The sequence below is a fragment of the Callorhinus ursinus genome, unplaced genomic scaffold (assembly GCF_003265705.2).
Source record: "Callorhinus ursinus isolate GAN/ISIS: 27379988/994484 unplaced genomic scaffold, GSC_fseal_2.0 scaffold2, whole genome shotgun sequence".
In the NCBI taxonomy this organism is placed as follows: domain Eukaryota; kingdom Metazoa; phylum Chordata; class Mammalia; order Carnivora; family Otariidae; genus Callorhinus; species Callorhinus ursinus.
This window is the reverse complement of record NW_027397064.1, coordinates 5,418,536-5,432,424: the sequence shown is the minus strand read 5'-3', so window position 1 is coordinate 5,432,424 and position 13,889 is coordinate 5,418,536. Positions and strand designations below refer to the sequence as shown.

General features: G+C 52.1%; 1 protein-coding gene across 2 annotated transcripts in view; it reads left to right on the top strand.

Moving 5' to 3' along the window:
• Window positions 1–13,889, top strand: part of INPP5D (inositol polyphosphate-5-phosphatase D) — a 111,083-nt gene that overhangs the window by 88,630 nt on the left and 8,564 nt on the right. For both annotated transcript variants that reach the window (XM_025889347.2, XM_025889355.2), the window contains exons 18-23: window positions 285–366; window positions 4,621–4,710; window positions 6,991–7,104; window positions 8,286–8,368; window positions 10,971–11,058; window positions 13,413–13,562. In XM_025889347.2, the coding sequence (XP_025745132.1) occupies window positions 285–366; window positions 4,621–4,710; window positions 6,991–7,104; window positions 8,286–8,368; window positions 10,971–11,058; window positions 13,413–13,562 (607 nt within the window). The remainder of the gene's footprint in view (window positions 1–284; window positions 367–4,620; window positions 4,711–6,990; window positions 7,105–8,285; window positions 8,369–10,970; window positions 11,059–13,412; window positions 13,563–13,889) is intronic.

Sequence of the window (13,889 nt, the reverse complement as noted above, 5' to 3'; positions counted from 1 at the left end):
AAAAAGAGGTTGGAAGAACAAGAATTCAGAAATAGGATGATAGGTACAGTCCCATAGCTAGGTGAGTCAATCTTCCAAAGCAGGAATGCAAGGTGTGCACTCAGCAGTGGACTCAGGACTTAAGGCAAATGAAAAGGGTTGAAGGCCACCTATGGGGCAAGTCTATAAAGACCCAATAGCACATGAATTCAAGGATTACAGGGTTCACAAGTCAACCTCTTATACTGATTTCTATATATAAAAAATTAGCAGGCATTTACAAAGCTCGTGACTTTGATTTATAGATGAAGTACAACCTGCCTTCCTGGTGTGACCGAGTCCTCTGGAAGTCATACCCGCTGGTGCATGTGGTGTGTCAGTCTTACGGTGAGTAACGGTCTGGGGGATTCGGGTGCCCGGAACTAACGGGCTCCAGTCTATCTGTAAAATGGGAAAAGTCCCAGCAACCCCGGTCAGGTGACCTGGAAGTGTTGATGCATCATCCTCTCCTGCCTTGAGGCTGCAGCATGAGAAGTGTCTTCTGGATGGGGAAACATTGGAATTATGGGGCCCTTTTAAAAAGAAATCCAGACTTACTTCTTTTGAAAAGAGCATATTAGGTTTGAACCACATGAAAGTGGTGTTCTCATAGGTCAAATGAAGTCAAATATTGGAAGTGCATATGGGTAAACCTAACATACCATGAGTATATGCACATATATTTATGGAGATTTAAAGATAAATTGAGGGGGCACCTGGGTGGCTCAGTTGGTTAAGCATCCGACTCTTGATTTCAGCTGGGGTTGTGATCTTGGGGTTGTGAGATTGAGCCCCGTGTTGGGCTCCGCACTCAGCACAGAGTCTGCTTATCCTTCTACCTCTGTTCCTCTCTCTCTCTCTCTCAAATAAATAAATAAAAATCTTTTTTAAAAATAAAAAAATAGGGGCACCTGTGTGGCTCAGTCATTGGGCGCCTGCCTATGGCTTGGATCGTGATCCCAGGGTCCTGGGATTGAGCCCCACATCGGACTCCCTGCTCCGCGGGAGGCCTGCTTCTCCCTCTCCCACTCCCCTTGCTTGTGTTCCCTCTCTCGCTGTGTCTCTCTCTGTCGGATGAATGAATAAAATCTTTAAAAAAATAAAAAATAAAGATAAATTGAGTAAAATTGAAGAAAAAGCCATAATATGCAATATTAAAATAAATAATTATGGAAAAGTTGTCAGAAGGAATTCTTAATTGCCCAAGTGCTTATGCTTAAAAGCTACTTCTTAAGGGCGCCTGGGTGGCTCAGTCGGTTAAGCGACTGCCTTCGGCTCAGGTCATGATCCTGGAGTCCCGGGATCGAGTCCCGCATCGGGCTCCCCACTCAGCGGGGAGTCTGCCTCTCCCTCTGACCCTCTTCCCTCTCGTGCTCTCTCTCTCTCTCAAATAAATAAATAAAATCTTTAAAAAAAAAAAAAGATACTTCTTAAATCCCATTATTTGGAACTATTCTGCGCTGTGTACTTAAAAATTCAGAGCAGAATTACCTTGAACATTCCTGACCAAGAATCGTGGTATTATTTTTAAAACATTGTGATTCCCAGACAATGAGCCACCCACATTCCCATCATGTCCCTCATGTGACCAAGTCACAGGCCCGGGACCCCTGATGGACTGTCCGGGACCTCAGCCCTCCCCACCCACTCCTCAAGAGGGGCCTTGCTGCTGCCCAGTGGCCACCTTTGGGGCTCCCATCCTCTCTCTGGGGCCTGGCAAATCCCCACGTTTAACTCAGGTCCCATCAAGTTGAACTGATGTCCATTCCTTTTTCTTGTGCATACCTCCTGCTGCTTAGAAGGGACCAGAGCAAGGGCCCTGGGAAGTCATGCACCTGCACTCCCCTAGCACCCGAGCTCTGTCTCCCAGAAGTGACTTCCCGAGACAAACGTCACACCTTTAGATGTGCAGAAAGGCATCCCACCCCCCTAGCCACAGCCTTGTGGCCCACATCCCACCCACCATTAACCCTCCCATTTCTCAGTGATGCCTTTCTTTCCCACATCCTGCAACTCCATGAGTCCTGCCAAGTCTCGTCTCTAGGAAGATGCCACCATCTGCCTTCTGCAGGGATTCAGGAGAAAGTGCTGGCTTGTTCCGTTACTGCCTTTTGAACCTAAACTTGGCATTCACAACAGCTCTATAGTAAAGGTTTTTAGGAAAACAGGGAGATTGCTCTGGAAGTGGCATTGAGGAGCAGGGGGGACACACCTTCCCACTCTGGACCCACCTAAGAGGGAGGGAGCAGAAAAGCAGCCCTCCCTCGAGAGGCTGCAGTATCTTCCAGGAAGGACCAGGTACAGAACGTGAAGGGAAAGTTGAAAATATAGGGAATTTTGCTAATGATATTTCACTGAATGCTGGAGGGCTCAGTGGAAGGGTTTAATGAGTTGGTGGTGAGCAAGAAATTGGGAAAGAAAAGGGAATGAATGTCCAGAGCTCAGGAAATGGGGTAAACTAAGAGCTTGAGTCTTATAGTGATTGGCATAAATAGGATGTATCAGTTACCTATTGCTGCATAACAAATAACCCTGAAACTCGACATCTTACAGTTCTCTGGGCCAAACTTGGGATCTGTTCATCTTTGTTCTGCTTGGTGTTGGCTGGGCACCCTCAGACCAGGAGCCCCCCCGCCCCCAGACGGGGGGTTGGCCGGCTGGTTGGCTGGCTGTCAGCAGGGACAACGGTGGTAACCTGCCTGTGTAATTCATCACCCAGCAGACTAGTCCAGGATTCTTGCGGGTTCCAGGGATGCCACATCTGCAAGTCCCAGATGTGGAAAAGCTTTCTGAGTCTCTGCTTGCCTCACATTTGCAAATGTCCTACTGGCCAAAGGAAGTCACACAGCTAAGCCCAGACTCAACTGTGGGAGGAGGACGTACAGGGTGTGCTTACGGAGAGACCATCCAGGTCCCTGTCGCCTTCCTCGTGTTTAGGGCACAGGCACCGTAGTGCCAGTGCTGTATGTTCGATACATATATAAAATACGGTTAAGAACATTTTTAAAACCCTGGTTGTCCACCTGTCAGCTTCTCGCTGGAACATCCCCTCTTCCATTGCTCCCCCCCCCCACTCAGCCTGGCTCCCTCCACCCCAGTCCTCTCCTGTTTCACACAGTACCGGACCCTCCCTGACTTCTTCCTGCCCCTGCCCCATCCCACCATGACTTGGGCTGGTGCCCCTTCTGCCTTTTGTCCTGTCTCAGAGAAGGGGTGTCGTCCTCCTCTCCCGGCTACCTTTCCACCTGGGCCCTCTACTCTAGCCCCTCCTCCTCCCCCAGCGCCCCCACTTGGCCCCTTCTTGTTCTCCTTCATTCTGTCTCCACGTTTCAATTGTCTCTCTGATGGTCGTGAGCAAGTGAGCATTTTTTCCCCATGTTTCTTTTTTTTTTTTAAGATTTTATTTATTTATTTGAGAGAGAATGAGATAGAGAGAGCATGGGGGGGGGGGAGGGTCAGAGGGAGAAGCAGACTCCCCGCCGAGCAGGGAGCCCGGTGCGGGACTCGATCCCGGGACTCCAGGATCATGACCTGAGCCGAAGGCAGTCGCTTAACCAACTGAGCCACCCAGGCGCCCAGCCATCTGTATTTCTTTTGTGATTTTCTACCTATATCCTTTGGTTGGTTGAAGGCTGGATGTTTACCTTTCTCTTGCTGATCTGTAAAAGCTTTATAGAAAATTATGTCCATTGTCTTACTGCCTTCTTGGTCTCCTCTGCTGTGTCTCTCTGCCCCGTACTGGCCAGTGTGGCCTGGATTTGCATCCCGTGTGCCGCCCCTGGGGAGCCCAGACATCCGCATGGCTTCTGCTTCCACCTGACATTGTGACTCCAAACCTCAAGAGAGATCTCCAGCCCTGAGTGCCCAGCCAGACACTTAGAACTCAGTATCTCTAGAACTCTGTGCTTTCCCTTCTGCCCTCCAAACATGCCCTGCTGCCTTCCCTCCAAGCCCCATGTTCCTTGAAAGAGGTGTCTACACTTCATCACCTTCTACTGTCTCCCAATCCTAGGAGGCATTGTGGGATGGGGGGAGGTGCCATCTCTGTCACTGAGGAGCTCAGTGACCTAAGTCCCCACCCCACTTTGGGCCATGAGCTCATCAGTGCAGTGAAGTGCTGAGACCAGAAATGTCCACAGTTCACACCCCATGATCTATTTAAAACCTCGTGTGTCTCTAAGAAAAACTAGCACAGGCACGTTGTCACCGTGGAGGAGAGGGTGCTCACACACTTCCACTGAGTCGCTCTTTTTTTTTTTTAAGATTTTATTTATTTATTGGACACAGAGAGAGAGCACAAGCAGGGGGACCTGAGGCAGAGGCAGAGGGAGAAGCAGGCTCCCCGCTGAGCAGGGAGCCCGATGCGGGGCTCGATCCCAGGACCCTGGGATCATGACCTGAGCCGCAGGCAGACGCTTCACCGACTGAGCCACTCAGGCGCCCCTTCCACTGAGTCTTTCAAGCGTGGTTGTGGAAGGTCAGCGGAACAGCAGGTGCAAAACCGTGAAACTTCCGGAGGCTTCCATCAATAGAGGTTGATTTCTGCCATGGGTTTGCCATCCTTGGTTTGACCAGAAGGATTTCTCCTTCCCTCCCCTGCAGGGAGCACCAGTGACATCATGACCAGTGACCACAGCCCAGTTTTCGCCACGTTTCAGGCAGGAGTCACCTCCCAGTTCGTCTCCAAGAACGGTAAGTGGTGGGCGGCGTCTGTCCCTCTGTCCTGCACGAAGACAAGAGGCCTTGGGCTCTGGCCTTCTGGTTGCAGTGGTCCGTTGTCTGCGGTAGATGGAGGCTCAACCTTCCAGGCTCGTTCACACTCCATCCATGGGGACTCCTCGCCTCTAAACCACATCACGGTTTCCGTGCAGAGCATGTTCTTGCTGTCTTTGGCAAATATGTCAGCTTTTTAAGCCTCGGTTTTAATTTGGTCTTTAAAGTTGAGTAAATGAGTGTTTGTCCAAGGTGTGGCTTGTATGTGCCACAATTCTGGGGGGCACGTGGATGAACCTTGATCAGTAATGCATTTACTCTTAATATGTTTCACATTTGTCTCTTCTGTGTAAGGCAGGCAATGCTGGTTTTCCACTTAGTCTTGTGATGTACGTTCTTATTTAAATACGTTGACTTAAGTTTAGAAAGTGAGTCTATTTAACAAAACTATTAAGTGAGTATTAGGGCAGGTGAGTGGTAGGTGGAGATGGTAAACATTGTAAGGATGGGATGGCTGACTGAGTTTGGGAAATGCTGATGTAAATAATACTTAGATTTGCAGGTATGTCTTCAAATAATCTAGCTCAGCCCTGCTCACCAGGCCATCTTCGTCCCAGCAAGGGCCTGGTGTTCTCTGTGGCGGGCCCAGCCTGGGTCTGGGTGACTGGGGAGCCATATTGTCACCTCCTCTGTTCACCCCCCACTTCTGTGCTCAGCAGCCGGTTCAGGCTAATTTAGGAAGGTTGAGCGGGGGGCCCAGTTGAGGCTAGAAAAGCTCATATTGCTGTGTCCTTCATGCCCTGAGGGTTGTAGGGGAGGCTGGAATACTGTCTTCTGGGACATTCTTCTCCACACACTGTTGGGTTTATCGTCTGCTCTAGTAATGTGACCTTCCCTCTCCATACAGCCCTCAACCCAGCACCCTCTCTCTCTCCTAGCTCTGGGCACTATCTTTCTAGAACCTCCCGTCTCTCCCTGGGCTCCCACTGATCTCCCCTTCCTCTGAGTTCCTGCAGCATCGATGGGATGGCTCATACCATCGCACCCTCCGTGAGGACCCTCAGCACATCCTCAGTGTCGGGCTTGCCTTCCCTCTACTGGGACTCAGTGCCCAGACGATGCTCATAAATACCAATTACCTGGATTGAGTGTTGGTTGAATGTTGTCCTCAGGGGAACCTGGCCTATGTGTTGTGGGGCGTGAAATAAGCCAGACAGAAAAAACACCATGGATGTATGCTATCACCTATCTGTGGGATCTTGGAAAAAACTGCCAATTTCATAGAAACAGAAGAGAACGGCGGCTGCCAGGGGCTGAGGGGAGCTGGAAATGGGGAGGTGGAGGTCAAAGGGTACAAACTTTCAGTTATAAGATGAATCAGTTCTGGGGATCTAACAGTCTGCATGATGACCATGGGTAATAATAGTAGTATTTGCTGGGAGCAGATCTTAAGTGTTGTCACCACACCAAACAAAACAAAACAAAACAAAACAAAAAAACCAAAACCAGTTAATTATGTGGGTGACGGATGTGTTAATTATCTTGATCTTGGTAAGCATTTCACAGTGTACATGTGTATCAAATCATCACGTTGTAAACTTTAAATATGCACGATTACATTTGCCAGTTATTTCTCAGTAAAGCCGGAGAAAAGGAGAAGGGAAAGAAGGAAAGGCTGGGTGGGAGAGAGGCCGGGAATGTCTGTCCTTGCTCTCGCGTGGCGCAGAATTTACATGGAAGGCCGGAGCTTGCTCACGGCGGGCCTGAGGACGCTTGCAAACTCGTCATGTCATTGAATACCGTGACGGGCCAGCCACCACGGTGGGAACGAGGGTGAATAAGGAGCGGAGGGAAGTCAGCCCGAGGAAGGAAGAACCGGTCTCCCTCGCTACTTGAACTTGGAAACGAGACAGATTTGGGTATTGAGCCACTGAGCCTTTATACAAGCTCTCTTGGCCAGAACAGACGGGGACACTGAAGCACGGAGGTTAAAGGCATTGCCAGGGCTGTGCTTGTTCAGTGGCAAAGCTGAGAGTCGGGCTCTCGGCTCCCTGAACTCTTCGCTCTTCCCACCCTGCTCTCCGTGGCCTGTGAGGACGTTCCCATCATCGGGGATGCTCAGTGCGGGGGGCGGGAGTCAGGGAAAACCTCTTCTTCACCCGGACCTCACCTTCCCCGGAGCCTGGTGTTGGGGGCTGATTCAAAATGCTCCATGTCTGGGCACATCGTGGAGTCAAGTCTCTTTCTCACCTGCTCCAGGCCCCGGGACTGTCGACAGCCAAGGGCAGATTGAGTTTCTCAGGTGCTTTGCCACGCTGAAGACCAAGTCCCAGACCAAATTCTACCTGGAGTTCCACTCGAGCTGCTTAGAGAGTAAGTGGGCCTTGAGCTACCTTTGGCCTGGCAGACTTTTCATCAACGGCGCTTTGCCCCACCTCTGTCTCTCTCTCTGGGAGGGATTCACAGATGGGCCTCAAGGGCGCCTGTGTGGGGGGAGCCCTCAGAGTTTCAGTTACCCCTGAGTCTAGGTGACTGGATCCTGGGCCACTGGATCTTCTCTTTGCCCCTCAGGGCAGAGTGTAATCCACTCAGGGGTCCCCCTCCTGCCACAAGCTGGGGCTCTGATTCAACCAGAGGGTCCTGGGCGAAGGTCCAGAGCTCGAGGAGGCCAGTGGGGGCCCTGTTCTTCCCCAGGGTCCTCTGCTCTTTGCTATGGGATGGGGCATCTCCCTCAGGCGGTCTGGTGCATCCCCAAACGAGCTCGAGATGGACAGCCTCCTCCCAGCCAGCAGTAGTTAGCACAAACTGTTTAGCAAACACCCTTTCTGGGTGACATTTCTAGGCATATTGTCTAAAGCTGTTCCATGGCGAGATCTGTGTGGTTTCCAGCTCCCTTCACGGAGATGGTCTGGAGGTGGGGGTGCAGGGCAGAATCAACTCCACCCAAGGAGGCATTTTGTGACGGGATGATGGCTGCTTCCAGAAATCCAGAAGGTGTATTGCCCTCCCCCCTCCTCCCACTCAACCCGGGCTCAGTCTTGGTGACAGACCCACCTTTTCCTTAAAGTTTCTAGGGCCCGGGTCACCAAGCAGGGGCAAGGCACTTCCAAAAATGAGGAGGATTTTCATGCGGGTGTTTTTAATAAACTATCGAGACATTTGCATACATTTCTATGGAAACAGCATATTAGGAAGCTCAAATTAGCATTTCAAAAGGCTGCTATCTTGAGTGGCGTGGGACGAGCTGTCATGTTTCCTGATCTCCTTGCCTGTGATGTGATGATTTCTTTGTTGCCTGGTTTGTTGCAAAAAAAATAGCTGAAAAGGAGGGGAATCTCTTTGATTTTCCTAAAAATAATTCAGCCATATTGGCAAATGACCATCCCCTGCACCAAAACAGAATCCCCCACAAGCCTGAATCCTGAACGGGGCTGTGGCCCCACAGATAGAAGAGGCAGAATATCTTCATTGGTCCAGGTGGGGCAGCCCTAGGAGGCTTTTCCGTCTGGCTCTCATTCTGTTTTCTCAAAACCGGCCTTCTTGTCCTATGACAGGTTTTGTCAAGAGTCAGGAAGGAGAAAATGAAGAAGGAAGTGAAGGGGAGTTGGTGGTGAAGTTTGGCGAGACCCTTCCAAAGGTAAATCAAGAACAGGACTTAGCGAGGGAGAACTTGGTCCCAGGGGCCTCAGGATTCCTCGATGGATTTCAGTTCCCATCTTGGATCACGGAAGAGATCTAGAGATGGGCTTGTTGACCACTTGACGTTGCAAAGAGGGAGCCTGAGGCAGATCCCAGAGAGGTTGGTTCACCATCACACAGCTGTAGTGACAGACAGGCTGGAGGCCCCGGGCCCTGATGCCCCCCGCAGTGCCCTGTCACCTGCTCAGCCCCAGCTTGGAGGATCAGGTGAAGGGGCAGAGGGGGGAGTCCATTGGCTCCTACCCAAACACTGAACTCAGAAAAAACTTGACGTGTCCATGACCCCATGAGAGCAGAGGGGGGGGATTTGAAAACACATAGGCAGACCTTAGTGGGAACACATTCGTCTTTCTTGCAGAAAAGAAAATGGCTTTCCCCCAGGACCCAGAACAGCTTTTATGATGTTGAATTGATGGTGGGCCTCCCCGAGTGCTCATGCTGGGTGCGCAGTGGAGCAGGGCTTTGTTTCTTTGTCACATAATGAGGGAACGGTAGGCAGACCAGGGCCAGGCAAATCTGTCACACATCCAGGAGTCCCACGGGCTCTCCTGGAAGGTTCCCTCGGAGGGGACCCCCAAGCAGAGCTTTAAAAATGGCCTTAAACGGGTAGAAGGACCCATCGTGTCCTAAGGCTGGGGTGGTACATGGGCAGTTTTGGGGGGCTGGGCTACCCACTCCGGCACTATTGATTGGAACCCGTGCTTGGGCCACACACAGGAAGGCAGAGACCTGCATCACAGTCTCCTAATGTGGGAACACTTCTGGTTTGGGTCCTCCACGAGGCCAGGGCGTAGGTCAGAAGTCCCCATCCTGGGGCTGTTTTCAGGTACCTGCACCCTGGCGGCTTTGGGCTCCAATGTGACATCCCGCCTCCCTCACCCACCCACCCACCCACCTTACCCTTCGGTTCCTCCCGTCCCGGGGGCCCCACACGGCAACCAAACGCCTTATTTGCCCCTTGGGTCAACTTGGGAAAGATGCCAGCCTCCCAGTCCACATCGTGCATGTACCCCAGGCTGGCTCACAGGCCTCTAGGGTACCCCTGACCCACAGCCTCACCGCTGCCTACACCTGCTACTCCTCCTGCCTCCGTCCCTCCTCTTCACCCCACTGCTACCTCCCAGGGGTCTCCATCCTGCCTGCCTTCCTCCTGAGGCATCCTGAAGCCTGACGGATCTTTCTAGAATGCCTGTTTGATCCTGGCATCCCCCTCTTTATCTGGTCAACTCCCTGCTGTTGACATGAAATAAGCCCAAGCTCCTCAGCTCCCAGGCCCCCCCTCACTCCTACTTCACGTGCTGCCCCCACAGCACCTGAGAGGTCTTTACTCCCTCCTGCTCCCTGATCCTCCACGCATCTCTGTCACCTGACAGCACCCTCTCTGTACCCTCTTTAATCCCCCCAAAGCACCCTGACAGAGGCTCCCTTCCCTCTACCCTCAGCACCCCCATGGTGATTGTGTCCCTCACAGACATTCTCTGGTCAGATATCCACCACCCCGCTCCCACTGCTGCCCCAGAGGGCAGGGTCTTCCTGCATCGGCGGCACCCAGCCCGGGCCTAACTTTGAGTCCATCATCACTACAAGTCAGTGAACTGAGCATTTGCTGTGGCTCTGGAACCCGAGAGTGCCCTTGAGCACCTGCTGTGATTTCCAGTCATTTGTTTTGGAACTTTCTGAATGGAGATGGAGTCCATCCTGTCGGGCAACATGGCGCCCAGAGGCTTGCACAAGGGTCTCTCGGCATCTGGATGGGAAGGAAGGGGGCAGGCTGGAGCAGTGTATGGCCTCTTTATCGGGCCCCTCTGTGTTGGTGTCAGCATGAGAAACAGCCTTAGGAGCTAGTGCACACAGAAAGCTCCTCCTCCCTGTGCTTGCACGGATGCAGCCTACACTGGTGAGGTTCGGGTTCTCCCCACGTGCGAAGCCTGACACAGACGTGTCCTGAGCCAGACCAGCAGGGCAGCTGGGAGCCAGCAATCGCTCGCTGCAGCAGGAAGAGGGAGACAGGGCTGGAACTCAGGATCTGTGCCTGTCATTTGTTGAGCTACCCTCCGACAACCTGCAGGACACTCCAGGGGGGCTCCCCTGCAGGGAGACCCTGTCGAGATGGAGGGTAGGCCTTGTGTGCCACCCGCTGGGGGGAAGCCTGCGGTGGGGAGTGGGGTGCATTTGGACCCGGTTCCTGGTCCCATTACTTTTGTGTCAGCTTGGCCCCCACCCCCATGATGCTGGGGTATGCAAGGGAGGGGAAAGGAGGGAAGGGAAGCAGGGGATGTGAGGCACACTTGGGGTCCAGCTCTCTCCTGGGGTGCGGTATGATCGGGGGGAGACAGGGACAGAAGTGAACCCCGCATGCTGGAGAGGGTGGATGTGTGGTTCCTTCCTACTATCTTGAACATGAAAGGCAGAAATTCAAATTCGATGAATAAGAACACCTATAGTCCTGTTTGCTCAGGCACGCCCCTCATCTGGGCTGGCAGCCTCCCCGCAGCTGTCCCCCAGTGGGCAGCTCTAACCCTGTGCCCTTCTCTGTGCAGTTGAAGCCCATCATCTCTGACCCCGAGTACCTGCTAGACCAGCACATCCTGATTAGCATTAAATCTTCCGACAGCGACGAATCCTATGGTAAGCGTCCCAGGAGAGCTGCTGCCGGCAGCGCACCTGCTCTTAGCTGGTGGCCTATGATGTCAGGGAGGCAGCACCGTCTGCGTCACGGGAAACCCACCGTCCTGCTCTCGTGCCACTCCTCTCCCACTCCCGGGGCTGCCAGAGGGACAAATACTGGTAAACCATCCTTCCTGCCCCGTCGGGCTTCTGGGAGGAAGAGCCAGCAGCCACAACCCCTCTCGTTTATTGGGTCTTTCCTGTGTCAGATTCTGTGCCAGGTGCTTTGCAGGAATTATTTAATCCTAACGAGACCTTATAAAGCAGATACTCTTCTCCCAATCAGTAGGTGAGTAAACTGAGGCTCAGAGAGGTTACGGGACTGTGCCCAAGCCACAGGGAGTAACTGGCTGAGCCCTAATTTGAACCCAGGTCTGTCTGGCATTGTTCAGGGCCCCTGCTGGGCAGACATCAGCCATCCTACTAGGGAGACATCATCTTCTGTGACATTGTCTTCAGCCGGTCCGTGGCTCCAGCCCAGTGTCAGGTTCACCCTGGACCGTGATGCATTCGGTGTGGCTAGAACGCAAGGGTGAGAGGAGCAGGTGGCCAGAGAGAGTTGGAGGCAGGAGCCAGACCAAGCAGCTCCTTTCACGAGACAGGCAAGAATGTGATCTGGGTCCGGGGAGGGTGTTCATTTTCAGTGGAAGGAATCTGAAGGTGCTTAATGCTGATCCAGGGAAGCCAGGACACGGAACGAGGCTGTAGACACAAAAAGTGTCCATGTGTGTCGACTGCCCACCGTTCAGGCTCTGCCAAAAGCCCTGGGATACGGATACAATTGCTACACTCATTGCACAGGCGAGGAAATGAAGTGACTTGTCCACGGTCACAGGGCCACTGAGGTGGCCTTGGACTGGAACCCAGGCAGCCCAGCTCCAGAATCCTGCCCTCCACCCTCTCCTAGTCAGCACCAGAAAGAGGGTCTCTGAGCCGGGCAGGGGTGGCCAGAGCCTAAGGATGGCGCTGCCCTTGGATGGGGAGGGCCTGTCCGTTGTGCTGGGCAAAGAGAGGGATCCGTGTGGAGTCGCAGTGTTTGAAGCTTCGGTGGTAGGCCACAGGCACACAGGAAGGATGGTTCCGTGTTCTTGTTCAAATACTGCCTTCTTCCTCTGTTTCTTCGTCCTGGTATTCATACAAGCAGCATTTTACAATAGCAGCAGGAAGAAAAGTCAACCCCCAGTCTCCTCCCCTACTTAACAGCCACCATTTTTATTTCGGTCTCATACTTCCTCACGCAAAGGCATACATAGATTTCTGTATATATCCAGCTTAGGGATACCATTTTCTATGCTGCTTCCCTCACCCAGTGAGAGACAGGTTAGGTGAGACACATTTTCCAGGACCCTCCTCCCACACAGCCTCCATGATCACTGCATTTAATGGCTGCCCCGTATCCCATGGGTTTCCTTCTAGTTGTTTCTGTTCATGTTATCAGTAACGCTGAGATGGATCAATTCGTGAACATTCTTTATCTTCCTTCAGTTACATCTCTTATTCTTTTGGGTCATCTCTTGGTAAGTTCCCATGTGTGCTGGGTCACAGGCTATAAACAGGTCGGTGATTCTTGACACTCGGTATCCAACTGATTGCCACAAAGGCGGTGTCCAGCCATGGTGACCTTGCCACATCCAAGTGAGCAGGTGTCCCCGGATCCTTGCTGGCACCAGGTATCGTTTTCCTTCCTTCCATTTTGTGCTAATTTCCTCTGTGTGAGAGAGTTCCTTAGTGCTGCCTTAATTTGCATTTTTGGTGGCTAGGGAGACTGAACTAGTTTCCGTGTATTGAAATCAACCAGCTACAATTCTTTTTGTGTGAAATACCTGCTTGGGTTACCTGCCCAGTCATCTGCTGGGATTTGATTTTGAGGCGTTCCTCATGGGGTTCAGGTAAAATACCCTCTTTGTGAAGCCATCAGTCTCTCCCATTTTCCTTTTATCCTCTGTGCAGAAGTTTTAAGCTTTTATATCCTCTTATCTGTCAGTCTGTTTTGTCATTTCTTAAATTGCTCCAAACCCTGGGAAGTTATCATTCCCTCTCGCAATCAGATTAGTATTCAAGTCTAGCTTTTCTGCTGGATTTTCTATGATTTAAATTTTTTTTTTTGGATCAACTAATCCACATGAAGTTCATTTTACTGTAGGGTTTGAAATGTTTTCCCCAAGTTGTTCCAAAAGGTTTATTCGATAATCCCTGCCTTGGACATTGTTTCGAAGGACCGTCTGTGGGCGGTGGAGCTAGGTCCGCAGGCTGAATGCAGTTTCTCCTGTGAAATGGCGGGCTCTTGACATGACTCTGGTCCCCACCCTCCCCAGGCGAGGGCTGCATTGCTCTACGGTTAGAGGCCACGGAAACTCAGCTCCCCATCTACACACCTCTCACCCACCACGGAGAAATGACGGGCCACTTCCGGGGGGAGATTAAGCTGCAGACTTCCCAAGGCAAGATGAGGGAGAAGCTCTACGGTAAGTGGGTGTGACCACTCCCTTGTCCCCTCTTCAGTGCTGCTGGGAGAGGGACAGGAATGAGGTGTCTCTCGGCCCAGCCATTGACTGTTCTCTCTGCTGTGGCCTCCGAACAGAAATCTACCATCAGAAGGGCTATGAGAGGGGCGCCTGGGGGGCTCAGTCGTTAAGTGACTGCCTTCGGCTCAGGTCACGGTCCAGGGTCGTGGGATCGAGCCCCGCATCGGGCTCCCTGCTCAGCAGGAAGCCTGCTTCTCCCTCTCCCACTCCCCCTGCTTGTGTTCCCTCTCTCGCTGTGTCTCTCTCTGTCAAATAAATAAAGAAAAT